Raw genomic sequence first — 24,075 nt, 5'->3', positions numbered from 1 at the left:
TTGAAATGTAACTTTTAAATATTTTTATGCATTGGTAATTACATTTACATTGCTAACAATTACAATTCCAAATGCTACTTAAAATACAATGAATTGCAGCTGCATAATGCACCCATTGGACTGATTGACTGTGCATGCCATGCCATCCCTATCAGAGTATGGACCTCTCTATGAAACCACCACTAATCTTTAACTTCTAAAATCTATTTAATCACTCAATTATCACAAGCAATACTCAGCATTTTAACTACTAACTTTACATCAATTCAAAGCAAACAAATACAGTGGCATCAAAACTTCCTATTTTACAACCATATTAGCCTAATTTCAAGTACAGAACATGTTATGTTTCAAGTAGACGTTTGAGCCTCTTGGTAGTCACCTCACCTCTTGTTTCTTAACTTTCCTGAAGAGATGGATGGATCTGAGAGCTTCTGATTCATCAATGTACCTGCAACAATGATCTTTGTTCTATACCTGTAGAATGATGATTCCGGTAACAAGGGATATTACCAAAGTGAAGTAGCCCTTCAAGTGTTGTGCCTTAATTGATGTGGTTGTTGATGTGTTCACCACTGGAGGACTATCTGACCCAAAAACCGTGTTCGGACTGCTTGAATTTAACACTGTTGGTGGAGTAACAGATCTGCCAGTAACACAAATCAATGTAAATAGCACACAAGTAAAACGATACACTGACAATGAATATTAATTTGTATACTAATGATGACATGTCACTAAATGATTGGATGTTGATAAAAACTTTACCCTGGTACTCCTGGTAGTAATGGGGATGCAGTTGTGGTAGCAGGAGGAGCTGTTGCAATTGGTGTTGGTGTTGGTGTTGTTGTTGGAGTTGTTGGAGTTGTTGATGGTGGTGTCATTGATGATGTTGATGAAGATGATGCTGATGATGGATAAACACAAGAGCCACTACCTGTAAAAATTTCAGATGGGTGAAAATGAATCATGTTAAAAATTGCAACAAAAGCAAGAAAATAACATTAAAAAAAAAAGAAAATCAATTTCTCACTTGGATTGGTGCTGACAACAACAGCAGTCCCTCCAAAATCACAGCTTGTTGCCACAGGATTCTTCTGATAATAGCTATTGAATGCAAATGAGGCATGGCTTTGAAGAGTATCGGGATTATAGCAACTCCCTCCTTGCTGTATCAATGAACAATCTGCCCCTCCAATTCCACAGGCATAGTCCAAAGCTGACTGAAGTTGATTCTCCGGGGCTCCACTCCTGGCAACACACCAACTTTGCCCTGGAATGGCTGGAGCATTAATCTGTGCAGGAGGAGTTACAGGATTGGTAACTGGTGTTGTGACAGGCACATTTCCTGCAGGAGCTGGATATGTTGTTACAGGATTTGTGATAGGCTGTGCTCCAGGGACCATTATCGGTGCTGGAACCGTGGTGGGATTGGTGATTGGCCCTGGAGGATTTACAGGAGTTGCTGGAGGGATATTCACAGGAGTGGTGGAGGGAATTGGAAGAGGAGTTAAACTGGGATTTGCCGGTGTTACAGTGACAGGATTTGTAGCAGGGACAGTAACAATTGTTGGTGTAGGAAAATCAGGAGGATTACTTCCTGGAGGAGTGGTTTGAAAGATGGTTGTAGGGGGATTCAATATGTCATGTGAAGTTATTTTCAAGTTGTTTCGAAGTTCTCTTCGTGGCGAAGAGATAAGATTTTCCTGAAGAAAATCTTCCAGGGAAGACACTTCTGCATACAATTCAGTCTTGCTTTCTAAATATTTTGAAACTTTTGTGACTAATTCAGCTGCAACTCTAGCACCAGGAGCAACAAGGCTTTTCAATGTGAAAATTACAGGAACATCATTGCTTGGAAGATTAAATCTAGCTTCTCTGATCAACTGAACTAAATGATAGCCATAGCCTAATTCTCCATCAATACAAGCTTCAATGGTAACAAAAGATCTAATTTTCTCCACAAACCCAAAAATTCTCTGCAAATCTCTGGGTTGGGAAGTTTTAAGATTCTCTAATAAAGACAATGACAAAGCTACTGAGACCTTAACTTTTCTGCCAAGATGAACTTTGCTGAGGACTAAATGAAATGCTTTCAATCTTGCTAAAACATCTTTGCCTGAAAAATTTTCACTTCTGCTGGTTAATACTATGCTTCTTATACTAAAATGTGGGAGAAGAGTTTCAACATGAGTATGGAGCCATGAAACTGCAGACGATTCGGAATGCAACAAACTCTTAACAAGGCTTTCATTCAAGTAAAGATCAACTGAAACTCCAGGAGAGGCCTTGTTGAGGTTCAAGAAAGAAACCACTTCACCAGGAAATGAATATGCTGAGTTTCCTTTAACACTGTAGGACAGTCCCACTAAAGTTCCTGGAAAAAACAGAAGAAAAATAATATAAAAGCTTCAAAATTGGCAAGTTTGACACTCAGAAATGAAAGAGACTTACCAGAAGATGAAATGGAGAGGCTGAGGAATGATAGGAGGAACAAGAAGAGGCATGTAGAAGCTGTTTTGGGCTTTTTGGTAGCCATGATTGTTTGTTGAGGAGGAAACTGAGAAGGATATTTAATGAGATGCAAACAATGTCTTTAGTAGTTAAAAGACACAGGCAGGATTCAGCCTTTGAAAATGGAGAAGAATTGAAGGCTTTAGAGAAAGGGAAAGTAACAGAGAAGAGATAAAAAGTAATGAAGATAAAAGTGAATAAAAAAGAAAAAGGAAGATGACTAAGTTGCATGTGATGATATATATATATTGCTTTGTATTGAAGAATGGGGCTGGAAATGTTGTGTAAGCACAGGGGAAAGAAAGGAGGAGATTTTTTTACGCTGCTTTTGCTTTTGCCAATGGAATTTTAAGCTCAAAATGGAAAAGCAGAAGCAGGGCTGACTTGGAAAACTGAAGGGCATATGCTCTTATTGGCATGGTACACCTTACCAAGATTATGGCCATTGCTTGAAGTAGAGCCACTATTCTTAATCCATTTATACTTTGGCAGTTTTCGTAAATCTGAGTTTACAAAGTTGTTCACTATTGGATCAAGCTAAAATAATAAAAGCTAAGCCTTCTAAAGTAAATGGATTGAAATGACAAGTAGATTTGAACCAATTACTCAAAATGGTCATTAATTTTCATCACAAAAATGGAAGTTAGAGATAAGCTTAATGCACAGAGAGGATCTCAAAGATTTGATTATGTGTAAAGAAAGAGCTCATGACATGGTGGGTCAATTTGGCTTATCTCAGCAAAAACCATTACAAAAAAAATTAATCAGTGTAAGCAAAAGCAAATCAGAAAAGAAAGGCTTTGGAAAAATGCCTTTTTGGGTTGGGAGCTCAAGGTCTCATTTCAAAGATGAAACTTTCTTGCATTCCAGCCTCTTGAATTGATTTTTTTTTTTTAAATATGAGAGTCCTACTTGATTCGGACCATTTCTTTACAATTGAATAGATCTCATCAAACATATGAAAATTCTGGTCTATTGCATTAGATAAATTAAGAGATCAAACAAGTAAAATATTAAATCTAATAACTGATCTCACAATTAATACTCCTTAGTAAGTTTCAAACACAGACTTTTTTGCCACTATCTTTTGCCATTGATACTAACCTTTGGGGGCTACTGGAATTGAATCTTACACTATAAGTATTGATGACTCTATAGCCTTAGCTCTTCCATTTTCTTTCCAACATATATTGCATAGATGAACAGAAGAAAGATTAAAAAAGGTCTCAACATTTTCAGGAATTTGTTCCACGGGTCACTAGAGAATCAGGTCTTCTTGTTGCCTTTAAAGTGCTTACAGGCCACAAGAACCCATACAATATATTATTCATTAGATTGGCCATTTTTTACGGTACTTTGATTCTATGCAACATGATTGATAGAAGTTGAAATTCTTCAAAAAAAAAAAAATTGAATCTGATCAATTCAGAAACATATGACGAAAATACTTATCAATTCTTCAGGCAGGTTCTAGTTCTCAAATTTAAGGAATCGACACTGTGCAAGTAGCTTCTCGGTTCCATCACTTTATAGAATTAGAATCTATTCGAAAACCAGAACTAGAATAGGGAATAGGATACCTAGTTTGGAACCAGTTTCTTTTCTTTTCTTTTTTTTTTTTGCCTCGTTCAGTCTATCTCATATTTCTCCATTTAAGCATTTACTATCAAAAATTCAAAATCCCTAAACACTCTTGCTATCGTCGTCGTCATGCATCATCTTCCACCCCCTTGCTACCGCCCTCGTTGTCTTCATCTTCTGTTAGGGCCATTGTAATTTGTAGTTACAAGTTTGATGCTATGTTGTTTGTGTGATTCAAATTTATGAATTATCCATGTAAAAGACATAAGGTACCTGGAACTGAAACCAGACCTCACAAGATAGGTTCTGATTCTTAAATCTTTGGAACCGGTACTCTGTAAGCAGGTTTAAGGTTTCAAGTTCCTACTTTTAAAATAGCCAAAAGACTTTTTCCCACCCAAGGTATGGTGAAATTTCAAACACATACTAATTAACTTTAAAAAACTTAAACACCCATGCATTACCCAATTTCTATTAGAGTCAAAGTTAAAACCATTATTTGATTAGTAACATTAAAAAAACTATAATTTTATTCTCCCCTCCCCCCCCCCCCCCCAGATTTTGAAAACCAACAATTTCACCTATTTTCAAAACTTTTTTAGTTTAAAAAAGTAGCTTTTTCACCCCCACATCCCTAGGTTTCTTCTCTCTCTCTTTGACAACCATCTAGCTTGGCGACAAAAGTCTCTTCATCTTCGTTGATGAAGAGAGGTTTTTGTCAACGAGATGAAGCATCAACGAAGAGATGAAGAGACGTATATTCATCTCCGTCGACAACCCATCCAAGAAGAGGGAAAGAATCTTCATCTCTTCCTAGACAATGATGAAGAGACATCTCTTCATTGACGCTTCGTCTCCATCAACAAAGAGACGTCTTTGTTGACGTTTTGTCTCCATCAATGAAGATGTCAATGAAGAGACGTCTTTGTCGTAGTCCCTTCATCGACAAAAATGAAAAGATATCTATTGCCGTCTTCTCTCAACTATCGCCATGCTGAATGGTAGCGGGAGATGGAGGGAAGAAACCTAAGGATTTAGGGGTGAAAAAGCTACATTTTAAAACTAGAAAAGTTTTGAAAATAAGGGTAAAATTGTTGGTCTTAAAAAACCGAAGGAAAAATGATAAAGGTATAATTTTTTTAATATTACTATTAAAGTAACGATTTTATCTTTAACTCTAATAAAAAATTTTAATAAAAATTGGATGATGGGTGAGTGTTTAAATTTTTAAAAGTTTATGAATATAATTTTATTTTTAACTTTAATAAGAAATTTTAATAAAAATTAAATAATAGACCAATGTTTAAATTTTTAAAAGTTGATGGATACGTGATCGGGATTTCCCTATACCTTGTGGGAAGAAGTCTTCTGGCCTTTCAAAATATAATACTCGGACCTCTTCACCACCGTACAAAACTATAAATAAATAAACAATATTAAGAAGACAAATTCATGAAAGTTTGAAGCTCCATATTGATGATGTCATACAGTTTGGAGGTATTATAATAGAATAAGTGCTTTTACACAAAGCACTTTAAGCTGATGAATCAAAAGCACTTCTGCCTGACTCAGTCGCAGCCTAAAGCAAAGAATCTGACGAGGGAGCCACGTTTACACATTAGTGATAAGGTTGATACTTTTGCCGTCGTCAGTATGGATAATTTTTCCAAAAATTCATAGTAAAAATACATAATTATATGATTAATTATGATAAAAAATTAAAATATCACAAAAACCCTTAAAAAAAAGATTAAAAAATAAGAAAAACTCAAACGATACGAGTAATATATTAATTTAAAATGTAAGTTAATTTCATTCTTCAGATAAATAACGAAGTTTTAAGTTCTTACTTTATTTTAAAAAGATTGGATCAGATTTGGATTCAGATTAAACAAAACCTAATTCAATGTTGGCTATACTCATAAAGAGTCAGTTCAACATTAATAAGTTGAGGTTCAAATTCTACTCAAAAATTTTTTACTTTGAATTCTATTCAATCAAACTTAAACTTAATTCGTTCAATCTGAACTCAAATTTGAAATTGAGTTAGTTTAAATCGAATTCAACCCTAATTTTAGATATAGCAACAAGTTCTTTGTATAAGAGGATTGTTATGCATGAAGCTTTTAGAAGGTATAACAAAAATTTTAAAAGTTGCTTCAATAATTTTAGGGCATTTTATACGTTCTAAAAATTGTCATGACTAAAATACTTTATGCACTAACAAAATGTGTACTAACGTATAATAACAATTGATATGTCGTCATTTGGATTTTAATTAGAATTAAAATAAATAATTAAATCATATAATTATATGATGATACAGAAATATTAATATTTACTTTGTTAGTATATATACAGCACTACTCTTTGATAAATTTTTTGTTTTGTTAAAATTAATATCTTTAAGTTATTTAGATATTTTGAAATATGTGTATTTTCACTATAAATTTCTAAAATTGACCATGAATTTATAATATCCCATAATTTAATAATAAGAAAAGCATAAATTCTTGCATGAACCTAAGAAAGGTGAAGAGAGATAAAATGATGGAATAAAAACAAAGATATGGGCAGACAGCCAAAAGTTGGGTGAATTTGAATCTAGCCAATTTGGCTCAAAACAATCATTCAAATTGAATAAGTTAAACTTGAGTTAAAACTTGAACTTAACTGTTTGGCTCAAGTTCAATTGATTTGTCTTTCTAGTAAATATGTTCACCCCATCCCCTTTCACAATGTTATTCACTTTGTTAATAACAATATTTATCCCACTGACATCCTTATTAAACTCTGTATCAACTCAAATTTGAGATAGGTGTTATAAATACAAGTTGAGTTCAAGATAATTTGAACTTGGCTGGGATTCACACAACCCTAAAAAGGTAAAAGAGGGCTAATGATGTCATTTATCATTATCCATTGCATCTTTAAAAAACATGTCATGTGAACTTCTAATAAGAAGCTAGAAAGTAGTCGTTTCCATAGTTGTAATTTGGATTAATCAATATTTGAGGCCCTTGCATTGCTCAAGATTTATAAATTAGTGAGTTATCTAACACGAGAATATTTAAGTTTAACCCAACGACTATACTCATTTTCCAAAAACAAAGTTTGAGTCAATCTGAATATTTGAATTTGAATTAAATATAAAATTAAATTAATTTCAAGTTAAGTTCAAATCTCATGTTGTCAATCTCGAGAATATTCGATTCAAATCAAATTCAAGCCTAATTTCATCATGGATAAAAAGTAAATTGAATATTATGAAATTATGAAAAAGGGACAAGTAATTTTGTATAGTATAATGTTGCATGTGTTAAATAGGCCAAAGGACTATTTCCCACACAAGCTTTAATGCAAAAAAAAAAACACATCCACAGTATTTCAAAAACCCATCTATAAACTAACTGCTATTAAAATTTTCTATTAAAGTTAAAGGTAAAATTATCGTTTTTTTAATAATATTAAAAAATGTATAATTTTATAACATTCCCTAGGGATTTGAAAGAGAAAAAATTGTTTTTCAAAACTGAGACTAAGAGATAAAATGAGTTTTCAAAACTTGAGATAGAAAATAAGATAAAATTATATATTTTTGAATATTATTGATAAAATGATGATTTTACCTTTAACCCTAAAAAAAAAAAATTTAACAATAGTTTATTCATGGATGAATGTTTGGGTTTTTAAAATCTCATATATGTGTATTCAAAATATCACAAAAACTTTTAAAAAAATATATTTAAAAATAAGAAAAACTCAAACGATATGATTAATATATTAATTTAAAACGTAAGTTAATTTCATTCCTCAGAGAAATAACAAAGTTTTAAGTCCTTACTTTATTTTAGAAAGGTTGGATCAGATTTGGATTGAGATTAAACAAAACCTAATTTGATGTTGGCTATAATCTTGAAGAGTCAGTTCAAGATTGATTCAACATTAATAAGTTGAGGTTCAAATTCTACTCAAAAAATTTTTACTTTGAATTCTATTCAATCAAGCTTAAACTAAACTCATTCAATCTGAACTTAAATTTGAAATTGAGTTAGTTTAAATCGAATTCAACCCTAATTTTAGATATAGCAACAAGTTCTTTGTATAAGAGGATTGTTATGCATGAAGCTTTTAGAAGGTATTACAAAAATTTTTAAAGTTGCTTCGATAATTTTAGGGCATTTTATACTTTCTAAAAATTGCCATGACTAAAATACTTTATGCACTAACAAAATTCGTACTAACGTATAATAACAATTGATATATCGTCATCTAGACTTTCAGTAGAATTAAAATAAATAATTAAATCATCAAATTATATGATGATACAGAAATGTTAATATTCACTTTGTTAGTATATGTACAGTACTACTCTTTGATGAATTTTTTGTTTTGTTAAAATTAATATCTTTCAGTTCTTTAGATATTTTGAAATATGTGTATTTTCACTATAAATTTCTAAAATTGACCATGAATTTATAATATCCCATAATTTAATAATAAGAAAAGCATAAATTCTTGCATGAACCTAAGAAAGGTGAAGAGAGATAAAATAATGGAATAAAAACAAAGACAGGGGCAGACAGCCAAACTCAAGTTTATGAATTTTGTTTTCTAGGTAATATAAAAATGTAAAAGTTGTATAGATATTATGGACTGGTTGCTCCAAATTTAGTACAAAGGCCTGGGGATTTTTGGAAAAAAGTTGGGTGGATTTGAATCCAGCCAATTTGGCTCAAAACAATTATTCAAATTAAATAAGGCAAATCCAAATTAAAACTTTAGCTTAATTATTCGGCTCGAATTCAATTGATTTGTCTTTCTAGTAACTATGTTCACCCCATCTTCTTTCCACAATACTATTCATTCTGTTAATAACAACATTTATCCCATTGACATCCCGTTAAACTATATACTAACTCAAATAAACTCAAACTTGAGATAGGTGTTATAAATTCAAGCTGAGCTCAAGATGATTTGAACTTGGCTCAAATTCACCCAAACCAAAAAAAGTAAAAAAGGGCTAATGATGTCAGTTATCAGTATCCATTGCATCTTTAAAAAACATGTCATGTGAACTTCTGATAAGAAGCTAGAAAGTAGTCTTTTCCATAGTTGTAGTTTGGATTAATCAATATTTGAGGCCCTAGCATTGCTCAGGATTTATAAATTAGTGAGTTATCTAACATAAGAAAATATTTAAGTTTAAGCCAAAGACTATACTCATTTTCAAAAAACAAAGTTTGAGTCAATCTGAATATTTGAATTTGAATTAAATATAAAATTAAATTAGTTTCCAGTTAAGTCCAAATCTCATGTTGCTGATCTCGAACAGATTCGATTCAAATCAAATTCAACTATAATTTCATCATGGATAAAAAGTAGATTGAATATTATGAAATTCTAAAAAAGGGATAAGTAATTTTGCATAGTATAATGTTGCATGCGTTAAATAGGCCAAATGACTATTTCCCATCCATGTTTTAATGCAAAGAAAAATATAGACCTACGAGATTTCAAAAACTCATCTATAAACCAATTGCTATTAAAATTTTCTATCAAAGTTAAAAGTACAATTATCATTTTACCAATAATATTAAAAAATATATAATTTTATAACATTCCCTATAGATTTGAAAGGCAAAAAGTTATTTTTTAAAGTTGAAACTAAGAGATAAAATAAGAGTTTTCAAAACTCGAGAAAGAAAATGAGATAAAATTTATATTTTTAAATATTATTAATAAAATAACTATTTTACCTTTATTGCTAATAGAAAATTTTAACAATAGTTGATCTATGAATAGATGTTTAAGTTTTTGAAATCCCGTGACTCTGTATTTTTCTTTCCTTTAAAACTTGGGTGGAAAATAGTCCTTTGGCCGGTTAAATAAAAAAAATGCAATACACTAGAAACATACAAATATTACATGTAACATGGGACTATTGAGGTCAATAATGAGACTAATTGGCAATGCAAAAACCAGCTCATTGCATTGTTTTGTTACTTCCAAGTTAATATTTACAAGTGAGAACTGCAAGTTTTCTACTATATGTTATTACTTACCATCTCTGTACATTCTCTTCATTCTAACTCCACAACTGCAACATCTTCTAACAAGTCACTGAAGAATGGATCGAAAATCGCTTCCTTGGCAGACTGATACTTGTCTAAACGCTTCTTCAATGAACGCATATCTCTCTCATTCTTCGAAGAACGTTCCTGTTACATAATTGACCAATCAAAGATTACACAAACATCTGCATTTTTTTTCTAAAATCTGGATCCCTATTTATTTGCATCCAGCATCTTTATAAAAGACAAACTAAGGAAGCGAAAGCGACAAATAGGAAAAGAGACTTACAAATGATTTTTTCAGTAGCAATATATCTATCAAGTATAGCAACCATAACACATTTGTTCTGGGGAAACTGCAAATATGGAACAACTTCATTTGTAACATCTCAATGAATGTGTAGTAAACCAATCAAAGATTGCACATTTGATAACTTGAGTATAAAGGAAAAAAATAATACCTTCCTTCCCAGCAATCTTCTGTAACATCCTTCATCTTTCGATATGTTTCTGACTGCATACGATATCAAGAATCATATTCGTGCAGGATACAACAGAATTGCTGAAGGGTAAGGCAACTATAATGTTAAATAATTACTATTTCTTACTTGTCTATCGCCTTTAGGACCTTTAAAGAGATAAGGGTCTGAGGACAGGTCCAAAAAGAGTATATCTTCACCTGAGAGCATAGTATGTTTGTTAGCTTATCACAATCAACAAAATTTGCTAAACCTCAAATTTAATTGAAATGTAAAAGATAAGTGAAAACTTTCACCAGTATTCATTCTGGAAAGAGTAAAATCAATTATTGATATCGACAATCCGAAGGTTCTAATAATCATATGCTTCCCCTCAAGAATAAAAGGCAGAGATGTTGAATCATTTCGACATAAGAGTACATTTCCCCTGTGACACACAATCTTTTAAATAAGCGATTAGACAAAAGAAAGCAGTATTACAATCAAAGAAATGTGTTAGTTACTGGACCAGTGCAGGTCACGATGCTCAAATTCATATGCAGCTTCAGCCACTGCTAGGGCTGCCGTAACCTATAAAGCATAACAAGAAAAACAGACCAATGATTCATGGATGAAATAAAAATACCAATAAAATGAATCTCTACTTACCTGAACCAATAGACTACGTGCTTCATCAAAATTCAGGAGCACAAAGCTTTCTAGATCTTTACCCCCATGTTGTAAAACAAAAACAACATAGCACTGAATGCAAAATGATGAAATAGAGTTAATAAAATAAAGGGCTTAAAATGTAAACTTCATAGGAAAAATAATCTCTCTTTTGGTCAATGATATAGAAACCAACCTGATTGTCTGGAAATGCTCTCGGATGATCATTTTCAGAAACATGTTGATCATCCCAACATTCCCAGGCTTCAATCAGAACTGGATCATATAGACCTTGACATACTTTTAAACTGCGGTACAAAGAGATAAAAGGAGATAAGCATGACAAAAAACTTCCATTAGTTATGAAAGCAGAATTTAGTTACAGACATTAACACTCTGTAAAAATGCACTTCATCTACATTTCGGAGATTGAACTTGGCTGAAACAATGCACAGACAACTTGACCGTAGATTTAAGTGGGGCAAAATTAAGATGTGGGAAGACTGAATTAGACAGCCGAATTTATAAAATGCCTAACCAATTATACCTCATCGTTAAGTCCATCTACATGTTTTATATCAAGAGTCCAGTAAACATGGTGAATAGAAAATGGTCTTTTTGCAGCATGTTAATTGCAATATGTATAACTTAAAACATTTGAGGTAGAATACTTACTCTATGGTTTCTATAAATAATGTGCACGCATTATAAGCATCCCCATCTTCGCGTCTTAAAAGGTTAAGAGTTCGGGAGAGTACAACCTCCTCAAGCAATTCTTCTGATTTCTGGCACACAAAAAAACAAATGGGTCAACAATAAAACATATATAACAGCCGACCATTACTTTGAGAATGTTTAATCCAATAAAGGACAGTAACCAATTTCCAAAAGAATTTCTTTTTCAAGCAACTGGTTTAAATACTGGGAACATAATATTTCAAACTCAATTGTCTTAGAAGTTACAAAATCAAGCCAGACAAGATAACATTTAATATCAAAGCAACTTAGAGAATCCCCTGATCTTGCTGTTCAACAGAAGTATTCCTTTCAACCTAAATCCCTTGGTGATAAAGAGTTTTATCTCTCGTTATAACATTCACTGAAAAAGATAGGTGGAATTGCAAGAATTACCTTTTGCACTTCCCCATTCACTTTCAAGTCTCCATCAATTGGTACTATCTTGCAAACAGTATTGCCAATCTTAAAAGCCTCTCCATAAGTACCTTCACCGATTTTGGAAATGCTTTTCAGGTCACTTCAGTCAAGAAAATTTCATTTTGATCAGCTCAAGGAAGCAGGAAGAACAATCAAATCAAACCTTGTGCAAAAAAAGTAGAAAAGAAAATTCAACAACCTAAAACATAAAAAAAGATGAGATTTTGAAAATGTGATCATACCTAAACTAACAAATTCACTAAGAACAAAGAATGGAGAAAATGCATTCTTAAAACACTTATGTAAAATATGTATGATTTCTTATCAGGTAGAAGAATACAAAAGCATATTGGGAATAGGAAACAAACCAATAGTTGGACAATACGTCTAGTAGCTTTGAAGGAGTTGATAGTCCACAAACTGCTAAAAGTGTATCAAATGGATCCACATGATGAAGACTAGATGAAGCTGACGTGGATGCTAAAGAGAGTTTCTTTACTGCATTTTCTATGACTTCACAGTCCTCGTCTTTCACACACACTGAGGTTGTACATCCCTTTTGTGAATTACCATCTTTTTCAAGTACATCTCCCTCCACTAAAATTTTCTCAAATCTACTTTGGGTAGAATTTATAGCTGGTGTGCTTAGGAGAGCAAATTCTTCTGGGGTTCTTAAACCTGAAAAATCAAAGGTTCTTATAGGCTGCAAGGTCATGTTTGGAGTTTTCAATAACTTGAACAATGAACTAGAAGGCCCACAGCCACGGTTTAACTTCAGGGATATTAAAATTTTCTCTAATCTTGAGCACAAATGTGGCATAAGCACATCCTCATTTTGGCCCCTTGTCCATGTACTAGCATGTTTGGGAGAGGGGCTCTCCTCAAGCAAGTCAAAGGCATCAACTTCTTGAAAGTATTTTCGCTCCTTGTCAAAGTTTGCAGGTTGTACAACTTTTCCCTGTAAAAACCATAAAAAATTATAGCGTGAGTTCAGTGGCATTTTAGCATGTAATAGCGAGGAACCTATATATCTTAAATCACACAAAAGACACACAATAATTGCAAAGAAGATTCAGCAAACTTAAGGATAGTTTATGACATCCAGGAAAGGTAAATTGTAAAAAACTAATTAAAAGACAAATGATAGAGTCATACCTTCGGAAGAGCTGGTTTTCCTTTTCTTCTTGCCTGATTTTGCTGAGGCCGAATATCCATACAAGCACCAATAGCTATACTAGTCCTCCCTCTATATCAAGAATGAAATTAAAAAAACATAAAGAGCCACCAAGAAATGGAAAAAGATGTTGAAAATGTCTCTCTTCAGAATTGGAGTTTGATTAATGATTATGCCATAACTACACAGGAAAAATTGCACTCCACAATTTATAACTCTGCTAGCATCAGGGTGCTTTTGCTGGAGATTCAGTAAGTAGAAACTTGTTCTATTGCATTTGCAAAAAGCTCAATCAATAATACTTCTTGAAAAAGTACTGATCATATGTTCCACTGATGTGTTTCTATAATCACTAAAAGCACTTTTGTCTATTTCAGTATCAGCTAACTCAAAAGCCAGCAAGAGCCAGGACACAACAACAAAACTCAAAAAGGCACTCCTAAATTTGAAGCTTAATTTATGATTTTTAAACTCTGCCATATCTACATTAGTAAACAAAGTGAACTCAAAAAGGCACTCCTAAATTGAAGCTTAATATATGATTTTTAAACTCTGCCATATCTACATTAGTAAACAAAGTGAACTCCACTGGTTATAACTCTCCTAGCACCAAGATGCTTTTACCATAGCTTATGCAGAAGTGCTTTTGTTGCATAGTACTTTCGAACAAAATGTCTAATAAGGCTTCCTGAAAAAGCACTTATCCCCAAAAGCCTAATCACTTAACTCATAAAACTCATTATCAAGCAACCAATCAAGAACCAAAACAAAAACAATAAATGAAAGACTAGAGAGAAGATGTAGAACCTGGTGGAAAGTGATCGGTTCCAACTGACCCGATTCTTCTCATTCTTAGCAGCAACCAAACTCAACCGATTCGCCTCACTCGAACGAACCCGATTCCTTTAAAAAAAAAACGCAAGGAACAAAGTTAACCCATGAATTCAAAAGCACAAAAACAAGCAAAAATCAAAGCTTTCGAAACAAAACCCATGTTTTAAAAACACTAAACAAACAAAAATCAATGGTTTTATAAAAAAAAAAAAAAACCCTTATTTTCAACAAAATGAAAACAAATAAAATTTGAAGCTTTTGAAACAAAATATCTACAAGATCACATCTTTATTAGTCTGTTGAGGCTTTCTCCTTCGATAAACTACTTCAGCGTTGTTCTTCTGCTGCTCTTCTTCTTCTTCTGCAGATGCTATAATTTCATTCCACAAATCAAAACCTGAAACGCCAATTTCACCCTACAATTATTAAGCTTAAACTTGTAACTTCTTGAAGTGAATACCAATGTAGAGATGTACGCGAAAGTACCCATTTTCGAACTCATAATGTGACACTAATGGAGGGAGAGAGAAAGAGAGAGAGAGAGAGAGAGAGAGTAAGAGAGTAAGAGAGATGGAGTTGATTGACAAGACGGCAGAGACACGGTAGAGTTTTCAAACGGGGAAGTATAGGCGGGATTTGGATTACAAATACGACATGTCGTTTTTGCTTAGTAAGGTTTGGTGTTTGTATGTGAAATTGTGAATTGCAATTCTAAAGGTTGGGTTTAAAAAGTAGTCATATATTCATTTTTAGGGCTTATATTTAAAATAATTCCATCATATTTTTATGCAAGTAGATCTAAATAAAGAATGCTTGGTGACATAATTTGTGCATACATTGAGTATGTCAATTGATGCAAAAACTTGCAGTTTTGAAAAATAATGAAAACCTAATGTGTGATTTATGTAAAAAGTAAAAATGATTGGAATTGACGGTGTGATTGTATGTACACAATAAAGAAAATGAAGACCCTTATTGTTATACAGTCTATCTCTATTGTTATGTTATCAAGTAAAATAGTAAATGATACAAAAGAGTTCTCCAAAGAGTTCTTAAAGTCTTTTTTTTCTTTTATATAGTCTCTTATACATAGTTATTTAAAGGCCAAAAGATTTATTCTCACCCAAAGTATAGTGAAAATTCAAACTCTTATCTTTTAACTTTTAAAAATTTAAACACTCACCTATAAATAAATTTCTGTTAAAAACTTAGTTAAAATTAAAAGAAAAATCATTATTTACTCAAAAATTTAAAAAATTAAAATTTTATTGCATTTTCCTTCTCAAGTTTAAAAATCTCACAATTTTTCTTCTAACCCAAAGTTTGAAAAGTGACAAATCCCCCCATAGGGTTTATTCCTCTTCTCTTCGATAACAATTTGTCATCTCTGACTGTCGGCCATCCTCTCTCCTGCTTTATCTCTCTCTCTCTCATCTCTGTCCCTTTCCTTTCCGATCATTTCAACCAAGACGAAGATGACTAGAAAGGGAAGAAATAGATAAGGCGGGAGAGAGGACGACTAATAGCTAAAGAAGATGAATCGATGTCTCAAAGAAGTGGAAAAAATCGTATGGGGTATTTGTCACTTTTCAAACTTTGGATTAAGAGAAAATTGTGAGTTTTTTAAACCTAAGAAGAAAAATATAATAAAACTTTAGTTTTTTAAATTTTTTTAATAAATAATAGTTTTACTTCTAATTATAATTGAAATTTTTAACAAAAATTTATTTATAAATGAGTATTTGAAATTAAGTTTGACATATTAAAAAGATTAAGGATACCATTATATTACACATTTTTTAAAATTTTTATTATGTTATTTGATATATCGTTCATATTCTATGTCATTAAGTATTTTGAACAAGATGAATAAATTACCGTCGTTTGCATCCTTTTATCATAATAAGTGAAAATTTAACTAATCACATAAAAAAAAGTAATATTTAATATGTTGCGTTTTTCAAAAAGGAAAAAATTTCTCGATATTATGGTTGTTTATTCTTTTTAAAAAAGAAATGTTATTATGATAAATTGTAATTATTAATAAGGGAAATTAATTAAATTGCCCCAAAGATGAGGGGGTAAAACGAAATTGCCCCTGAATTTAAATATTAAATGAAAATGCCCTAAATTTGTGCAGAGACGAAAATGCCCCTTGTATCGAAATTGCTGAAAACCATGCGTATCTCTGCTAGACACACGAACAGAAAATTCAAATACAAGTTTTCCTGCACTTGACACCGTCGATTTTCTCTGACAATTTTCGCAACGTTTCCGACGACGAAAATGGACAAAAAGGTTATTAAAAAAATCATTATCATCTTTTTTATGCATTTCGGTTCAAGATTTGAGTAATTTGATGTGAAATTTAGGTGTTTAGCGTTAGGGTTTCGATTTGAAATTTTTGATGAAAATGTTTGATTTATTGGTGATTTTGATAAATCTTCTTAGGACTTTTGTGTTAGATTAAGTGTAGAGTTGATTATTGTTGAAATGAAGTTTGGAAGATGAAATGTAACCACACAAATTCGTGTGGTGAGATTTGGTAAAGACAAGAAGGTTTTGTGCATTTTCAAACTTCATGGACCATGCGATATTGTGTGGTTGGGGGTGAAAGTGCAAGTTATAATCGTGTAGTGGGGCAAAATATAAATTGGAAAAGTTTATTGACATGCGAAGTTATGGTCAACCATACGAATTAGTGCAATTGACAAGCGAATTCATGTGGTTGACATGCGAATTCGCGTGATGGGGGTAAAATGTGCTTTTGTAAAGTTATGCGCTAAGCAAATTCGCACGGTTGGAATTAGGGGGTAAAATAAGATAATGTAAAACTTTAGGGTTTTTTTGATATTTTTCATCTGAGGGACAAATTGAAATTTGTTCATCTTAAAGTTTTTTGACATGTAAAATTCGAATTTGATATCTGTTTTTTAAAATAAGGCCTCTTTGTATAGAATTGAATAATTTATAATATAAAATTGATATAAATTTAATATAATTGTAATTTAATTTTGATGTAGGGAGTTGGACAAAAGAGGAAAAGGGATGAAGTCAATGATGAAATGTGATTTCCTTTTGAAGAACACTTTAAGGCTCAAGTTACTACACGTGGAAATAGAGATGTGAGAGTCGTGATCAAAAAATTATTAACAGAGAGACAATTACAAATTTTTCAATGTATCTGTTTCGAACACTTCCTAGACTTGAAGGATAGTCGATTTAGTGAGGTTCTAATACACTCCTTCATCCTTCGAGTAGTAAATAAGGTGACCTCGAGAAAAGAGTTATGGTTTCGAGTTAACGATATAGATGTAAGATTCAGTCCGTATGAGTTTGTCATTATGACAGGCCTTCGATTCAGTCATATGATAGATATTGATATCTATATTTCATCGAATGCCACAAATCTGATCCTCTAGATATATTTTCACAGGTGTAAATTAGTTATATATGCTAATCTAAGCCGTATTTTCTAACAGAGGCCGTGGGGGGAGGACGACACTAATGCAGTAAATTTAGCCTTGTTGTTTTACCTTCACATGGGGTTATTAGGAAGTGATTTGAGAAAAATAATTCCCCAAAAGATATTACAATTAGTTGATCATTTTGATAGGTTCAATGCATACTCAAACTCAACCTCAAACTTCTATTTTTTAACTTTTAAAAATTTAAACATTCACCTATAAATAAATTTTTATTTAAAACTCAGTTAGAGTTAAGAGTAAAATCATTATTTACTCAAAAATTTTAAAAAATTAAAATTTTTTTACATTTTCCTTCGCAAGTTTAAAAATCTCACAATTTTTTCTCAAATCTAAAGTTTGAAAAGTGGCAAATCCCCCCATAAGGTCTATTCCTCTTCTCTTCAGTGACAATTCATCATCTCCAACTGTCGATCATCCTCTCTCTCGTTTTATCTCTCTCTCTTTTCTTTCCGATCATTTTGACCAAGACAAACGAAAATGACTAAAAAGAGAAGGAAGAGATAAGGCGGAAGGGAAGACGACTAACAGTTAAAGACAATGAATCGACATATGAGAGAAGTGGAAAAAATCGTATAGGGTATTTGTCATTTTTCAAACTTTTGATTGAGAGAAAATTATGAGTTTTTTAAAACTAAAGAGAGAAATATAATAAAACTTTAATTTTTTAAATTTTTTTAATAAATAATAGTTTTACTCCTAACTATAATTAAAATTTTTAATAAAAATTTATTTATAAATGAGTATTTAAAATTAAGTTTGGCATATTAAAAAGATTAAGGATACCGTTATATTGCACATTTTTTAAATTTTTTATTATGTTATTTGATATATCGTCCATATTCTATATCATTGAGTATTTTGAATAAGAAGAAAAAATTACCGTCGTATACAGCCTTTTATCATAATATGTGGAAATTTAACTAATCACATAAACAAAAAGTAATATTTAATATGTTGCGTTTTTCAAAAAGGAAAAATTTCTCCATATTCTGGTTGTTTATCCTTTTTAAAAAAGAAATGTTATTATGATAAATTGTAATTATTAATAACTCGTATATTCAAATAAGTTTGTAAAAAATAATAATAATTCATATTAATACTCTCAAAATTATAATATCTTATTAATTTTGTTAACATTTAATGTCATCATATTTCTTATTATTTAAACCTAATTTATATTTTTCCCCTACTTCTTTGTATGTTTGTTAGAAATAAAGCTAAAAGACTATTTTTCAATCCAGGTTTAATGCAAGGATAAATACATAATTGTAAAGTTTTAAAAATCTAAATATCCACCATGAGCCAATTTTCATAAAAAAAATTTATTATAGTTAAAGATAAAACTGTTATTTTAACAATAATATTAAAAAATATATAATTTTATCTCATTTTCTTCTCTCCTAATATTTAAAAATTAACAATTTTACTCATCCTAAACATTTTCAATTTTGAAAAGTGCCTATTTCCCCCCACCACTATTTTGCTCTCCCCTCTCTAGCCATAACCCATCTTCGACAACTCCTCATTTTTCCTCCATTCGGCCGACCATCTTTCATTGTCAAAATGGTTTGGTCGACGATAAAGAGACATGGGTGGAGATCTCTTCGTCCAACAAAGAGATGAGGAGATCTTTGGGACATTGTGTCGTGTTAGCATTAGAGGGTCATTAGAGTAATCTGAAGTTGAAGACAGGAGTTAAATTGAAGTTTTCAAAAGTTTAAGAGACAGTTGAAATGGAAAAAAGATGAAAACCCTAGGCTTGAGGGGGGAAATGTAATTTTTCAAAGTTATAAATTTTAGACATAAATAAAGTTGTTAGTTTTTAAAACCTAGACAGAAAATATATTGAATTATATATATATATATATATATACTTTATTATTAAAATAATAATTTTACCTTTCATCTTAACTAAAAATTTTAATTAAAATTGATTCATAAGTGGATATTTAAATTTTTGAAACTCCACAAATATATATTTACTTTTATATTAAAACTTGGGTAAATAATAATCCTTTGGCTAGAAATAATTAACTACTTTCATTTGTGTTGTTACTAAAATATTTTTTTAAGAGACAGTTGATTTTTTGGGCTAACAAATCAACCCATTTGAGCCCATTAGTTTGTGGGCTTAGAGGGTAGCTTCTTTTGATCCTTTTGGCCCATCATTTGTCCTCTAACTTAAGAAACTTCAAATTTTTACCCCAAAAAAAAAAAAAAAACCTTTATTCCTATAAATAAATAATGCCATGAATTTCTAATTTCCATGGTAATTTTTTTCCTTTTTACTTATAATATAAAACAACATACTTATTGCCAATTAGGGATGAATTTGTTTTGAGTTGAATCAAGTTTGGGACTTACTCAAACTTGAATTGAAATTATAACATTCAATTCGAATTTAAGTTTGTACATAGTATCATTAAAGGATTGTCACCTAAATGATCAATCTCATTAAAAAGTAAATAATATCATTGATAAGATCAATAATATTACTTGATAAGTAAGTCAAATTTTAAACATTGTTAAATTGAACAATTAAGTTAAAATTTCAATTTTAAATTGATTATAAATTCAATCGATCTAATCTAACTCCTATCAGATTCACCTCTATTATCATGATGTCTATAGATCTTGGGGTTGGTGTTTTGTGGTAAAAAAATTATGTATTTTTCATGTATTTGTTGTCTGGAATTGCTATAATAGGAATCATCAAACCCTTTAGCACCAAAGTCAGTTTATAAAATATTAACTTTAAACCCGAAACCATTAACCTTTTTTTAGACTGAAAAATGTTGGTATGAAACTCAAAACAAAATTGTATAAAGTCATCGATTAATTAGATGTGGTTCATGAATATCAAGAACAAGCTTGAAAAAGGTAAGATCATGTAAAATAATTAGTCATATCCATTCTTAAGGTAACAAAATCTGAGATGTTAAGCTGAAAGATGGCAGAACCGAGGAGGAGAATGCGACCATGGTTACATTTATCTTTGTATTATTAAAATGATAATTTTACCTTTCACCCTAACTAAAAATTATAATTGAAATTAGTTCATGGATAAATATTTGGGTTTTTAAAACTTTACAAATATATATTTATCTTTACATTAAAACTTAAGTAGAAATAGTCGGTTGAGCTTGAAAGAATTAACTACTTTCATTTGTGGATGCTACTAAAACATTTTTTTTAAGAGATATTTAATATTTTAGGGTAACAAATCAAACCCATTTGAGCCCATTAGTTTGTTGGCTTAGAGGGTAGCTTCTTTTGATCGTTTTGGCCCATCATTTGTCCACTAACTTAAGAAACTTCAATTTTTTACGCTTTATGCCTACCAAAAAAAAAAAAATTTGCCTTTTATTCCTATCAATAAATAATACCATGAATTTTGAATCTCAATGGTAATTTTTTTCTTTTTAACTTAGAATATAAAACATCACACTTATTATCAATTAAGGATGAATTTGTTTTGAGCCAAATGGGATTTGGGGCTTACTCAAACTTGAATTGAAATTATAATAGTTAATTTAAATTTAAGTTTATATATAATGTCTTTGGAAGGTTGTCACCTAAATGAATAATTTTGTTAAAAAAATAAATAGAATTATTGATAAGATAAACAATATCATTTAAGTTACATTTTAAACATTGATAAACTGAATAGTTAAGTTAGAATTTCAATCTTAAATTGACTATAAATTCAATCAATCTACTTTAACGCATATCAGATTCACCTCTAACATTATAACGTCTATAAATCTTGGGGTTGGTATTTTGTGGCAAAAAAATTTGTATTTTTCATGCATTCCTTGTCTAGAATTGCTATAATAGGAATCACCAAACCCTAAGCACCCTAATTAGTTTACAAAATATTAACCTTAAAGTCTAAACCGTCAACTTTTTTCAGACTGAAAAATGTTTGTATGAAACTCAAAACAAAATTGTATAAAGCCATCAATTGAAGGAACTGTCAGTCGCAACAATTGGGTGTGGTTCATAAATATCAAGAACAAGCTTGAAAAAAGGTAAGATCATGTAAAATAATTGGTCATATCCAATCTTAAGGTAATAAAATCTGAGATGTTAAGCTGAAAGATGGCAGAATCGGAGAAGGAGAAGGCGACCATGGTTGCATTGACCAAGGTGAGCTAGGGTTTGAGAAAATAAAGAAAGCGGTTTTGAGGTGAAAAAGAGCATGATACCATGTAAAAATACCGTTAGTAAGATTTGTTTATATATATATTTTATCCATACAAAATATTATATACAAGTTATCATAGTTAACGATAATAGATTTCTAACACATGATATACATGGACAAGATATATGATTGATATACAAATATCACATTGATCTGACAATATGAAACTCAAAAACAAAATTATCTAAAATACACTCAAAACTAGTGGTGGATACAAACCAACTAAAGTCTGAACACCCTTTAGCTTGATTTCAGTTAAAATAAAAAATGGTTTGACTCAAATTTATTGAACTAAAATTAAGGATAACTTGAGTTTAACTTGAATAAAGATAATAAAATTATGTGTATTCGTTTTAAAGACGTATATAAATAAGTACATAATTGATATGTGTTATTATGTGATTAAGTATTTTTTATTTAAGGATAAAATAATACACAATCACATGATGACATATATATGTATGTACCCATTTGTGTACTCAAATTGGGTATGCATAATATTTTCGAATAAAAAATGGTTTTGCTTGAATTTAACTAGAGTTTATGACTCGAATCCATAACACAAGTTCACAACGTATTAACCAAACAATGTCGTTTTAACAATTGTTTGATATAATTTGAATTGAGTTAAAAGTCAAGTTCGAATTGAATTGAGCCATTTGCCCATCTCACGAGCCTAAACTAGCTAAACTCTTTTTAGCTCAAGTTTGGCTCAAATTCGACTCAATTTAAAAAATGAGTTGATCCTTCTAGCTTGATGTAAGCGTAAGTTTAATATAAATAAATTTAAATTGAATCAAACTAAATCGAATTAGATTTCAAGACTAGACTAACTAGATTCAAGTCTAGCCCAATTCGAAAAATTCTGATTTGGAGTTTGTGTGGTCGCATTCACATAAATAATCTTAAATAATGACAACAAATTTACATTTTTTAAAAATTGGAAATGAAACATTACAACATTGACTTCATCTTTGATTACATGATTATAAACCAAAAAAAAAAAAAAAGAACTTGCAAAAGAAATTAAGAGGGGAATGAACGTTAATGTCATCCAAAAGCCCAAAAATAAACAACATTGATTTGTCAAGCCTACCATTACCAATTTTGTAAAGGACAAAAACCCTTAAAAGAGTGTTTGGTTCAAAGTAAGCAAGTATAAGACTAGTTATTTATTTTTTATTATTAACATTATCTTATTTTATTTATCAGATAATAAAAAATTTTAATAATTTTTTAATATAAATGATAATGTGACAAATAATATAAAAGATAATTATATTAACACATCTACCTTAAGTATTTATATATTACTAAATTAATCGTAATTTGTTATAACTTTATCCTTAATTATTATTTTTTAATGACAAAAATATATTTATTTTTAATTAATATACTAAGTAATATAAAGAATATTTTAAAATAATTGTACCTAATTTTAGAATGTTTTAGAATATTTAACTAAAATAATTGTTAGTAATCTTTATTGCATTAAATAAAAAATAATAATTATTCATACATATCAATTTTTATCAAATATAATAATAATTTATAATAAATAATGTTCTAAATCATCTATCATTGTAAGAATTTTTTATTTTTTATAATAAAAAATTACTTAAATAAAAGGCATCCTAACAAGTTTTTCATGACCCACAATCTTAATTAATATATTAAGTAAAATTATTTATATTAATAATAAGTATTAATTTATATACTAACAATATTAACATTATATAATTCAATAAAACTATATGTATATACTTTAAATACATAAATATGTACATACCTATATATGTCATCACATGATTCAATAATTTTGAATTAAAAATAAAATAATATAAATATTATTTTATTTTTAATTTAAAACTATTTAATAATATATTTATAAACCATAATTAGAATATAAATTAATATTTAT

The 24,075-nt window shown here is 30.4% G+C and overlaps 2 protein-coding genes across 2 annotated transcripts; both read right to left on the bottom strand.

The window, feature by feature from the left end:
- On the bottom strand, positions 1-2,722 carry LOC123197380 (ESX-1 secretion-associated protein EspK). Its single transcript, XM_044611651.1, has 4 exons — positions 2,455-2,722; positions 1,034-2,377; positions 769-937; positions 1-646 (listed from the first exon to the last, which is right to left on the bottom strand). Exons 1-4 carry the CDS (start codon positions 2,537-2,539, stop codon positions 472-474), a joined length of 1,773 nt encoding a protein of 590 aa, XP_044467586.1. The 5' UTR covers positions 2,540-2,722; the 3' UTR covers positions 1-471.
- A 7,297-nt stretch (positions 2,723-10,019) lies between these two features.
- Positions 10,020-15,070, bottom strand: LOC123209434 (serine/threonine-protein kinase haspin homolog). The gene is made up of 15 exons (XM_044627497.1): positions 14,946-15,070; positions 14,736-14,856; positions 14,433-14,528; positions 13,607-13,697; positions 12,820-13,409; positions 12,428-12,551; positions 11,972-12,081; positions 11,493-11,604; positions 11,297-11,389; positions 11,157-11,218; positions 10,945-11,075; positions 10,778-10,848; positions 10,631-10,683; positions 10,459-10,525; positions 10,020-10,316 (listed from the first exon to the last, which is right to left on the bottom strand). The coding sequence occupies exons 1-15, from the start codon at positions 14,959-14,961 to the stop codon at positions 10,179-10,181; spliced, it is 1,875 nt and encodes a 624-aa protein (XP_044483432.1). The 5' UTR covers positions 14,962-15,070; the 3' UTR covers positions 10,020-10,178.
- Between the last annotated feature and the right edge of the window lie 9,005 nt (positions 15,071-24,075).

This window comes from Mangifera indica, chromosome 2 (genome assembly GCF_011075055.1).
Source record: "Mangifera indica cultivar Alphonso chromosome 2, CATAS_Mindica_2.1, whole genome shotgun sequence".
Classification (NCBI taxonomy): Eukaryota; Viridiplantae; Streptophyta; class Magnoliopsida; order Sapindales; family Anacardiaceae; genus Mangifera; species Mangifera indica.
The sequence above is the reverse complement of the archived record's forward strand: the minus strand, read 5'-3'. Positions and strand labels throughout refer to the sequence as shown.

What these genes read in the sequence shown, in the direction of transcription:
- LOC123197380 (XM_044611651.1), bottom strand. Translation starts at nt 2,539, where the DNA reads ATGGCTACCAAAAAGCCCAAAACAGCTTCTACATGCCTCTTCTTGTTC. An exon ending in CCTCTCCATTTCATCTTCTG is followed by an intron (nt 2,378 to 2,454) that starts GTAAGTCTCTTT and finishes TGTTTTTTCCAG; the next exon opens with GAACTTTAGTGGGACTGTCC. An exon ending in TTACTACCAGGAGTACCAGG is followed by an intron (nt 647 to 768) that starts GTAAAGTTTTTA and finishes TGTTACTGGCAG; the next exon opens with ATCTGTTACTCCACCAACAG.
- LOC123209434 (XM_044627497.1), bottom strand. An exon ending in TTATTTATAGAAACCATAGA is followed by an intron (nt 11,605 to 11,971) that starts GTAAGTATTCTA and finishes TTTGTACCGCAG; the next exon opens with TTTAAAAGTATGTCAAGGTC. An exon ending in GTCCTAAAGGCGATAGACAA is followed by an intron (nt 10,684 to 10,777) that starts GTAAGAAATAGT and finishes TATCGTATGCAG; the next exon opens with TCAGAAACATATCGAAAGAT.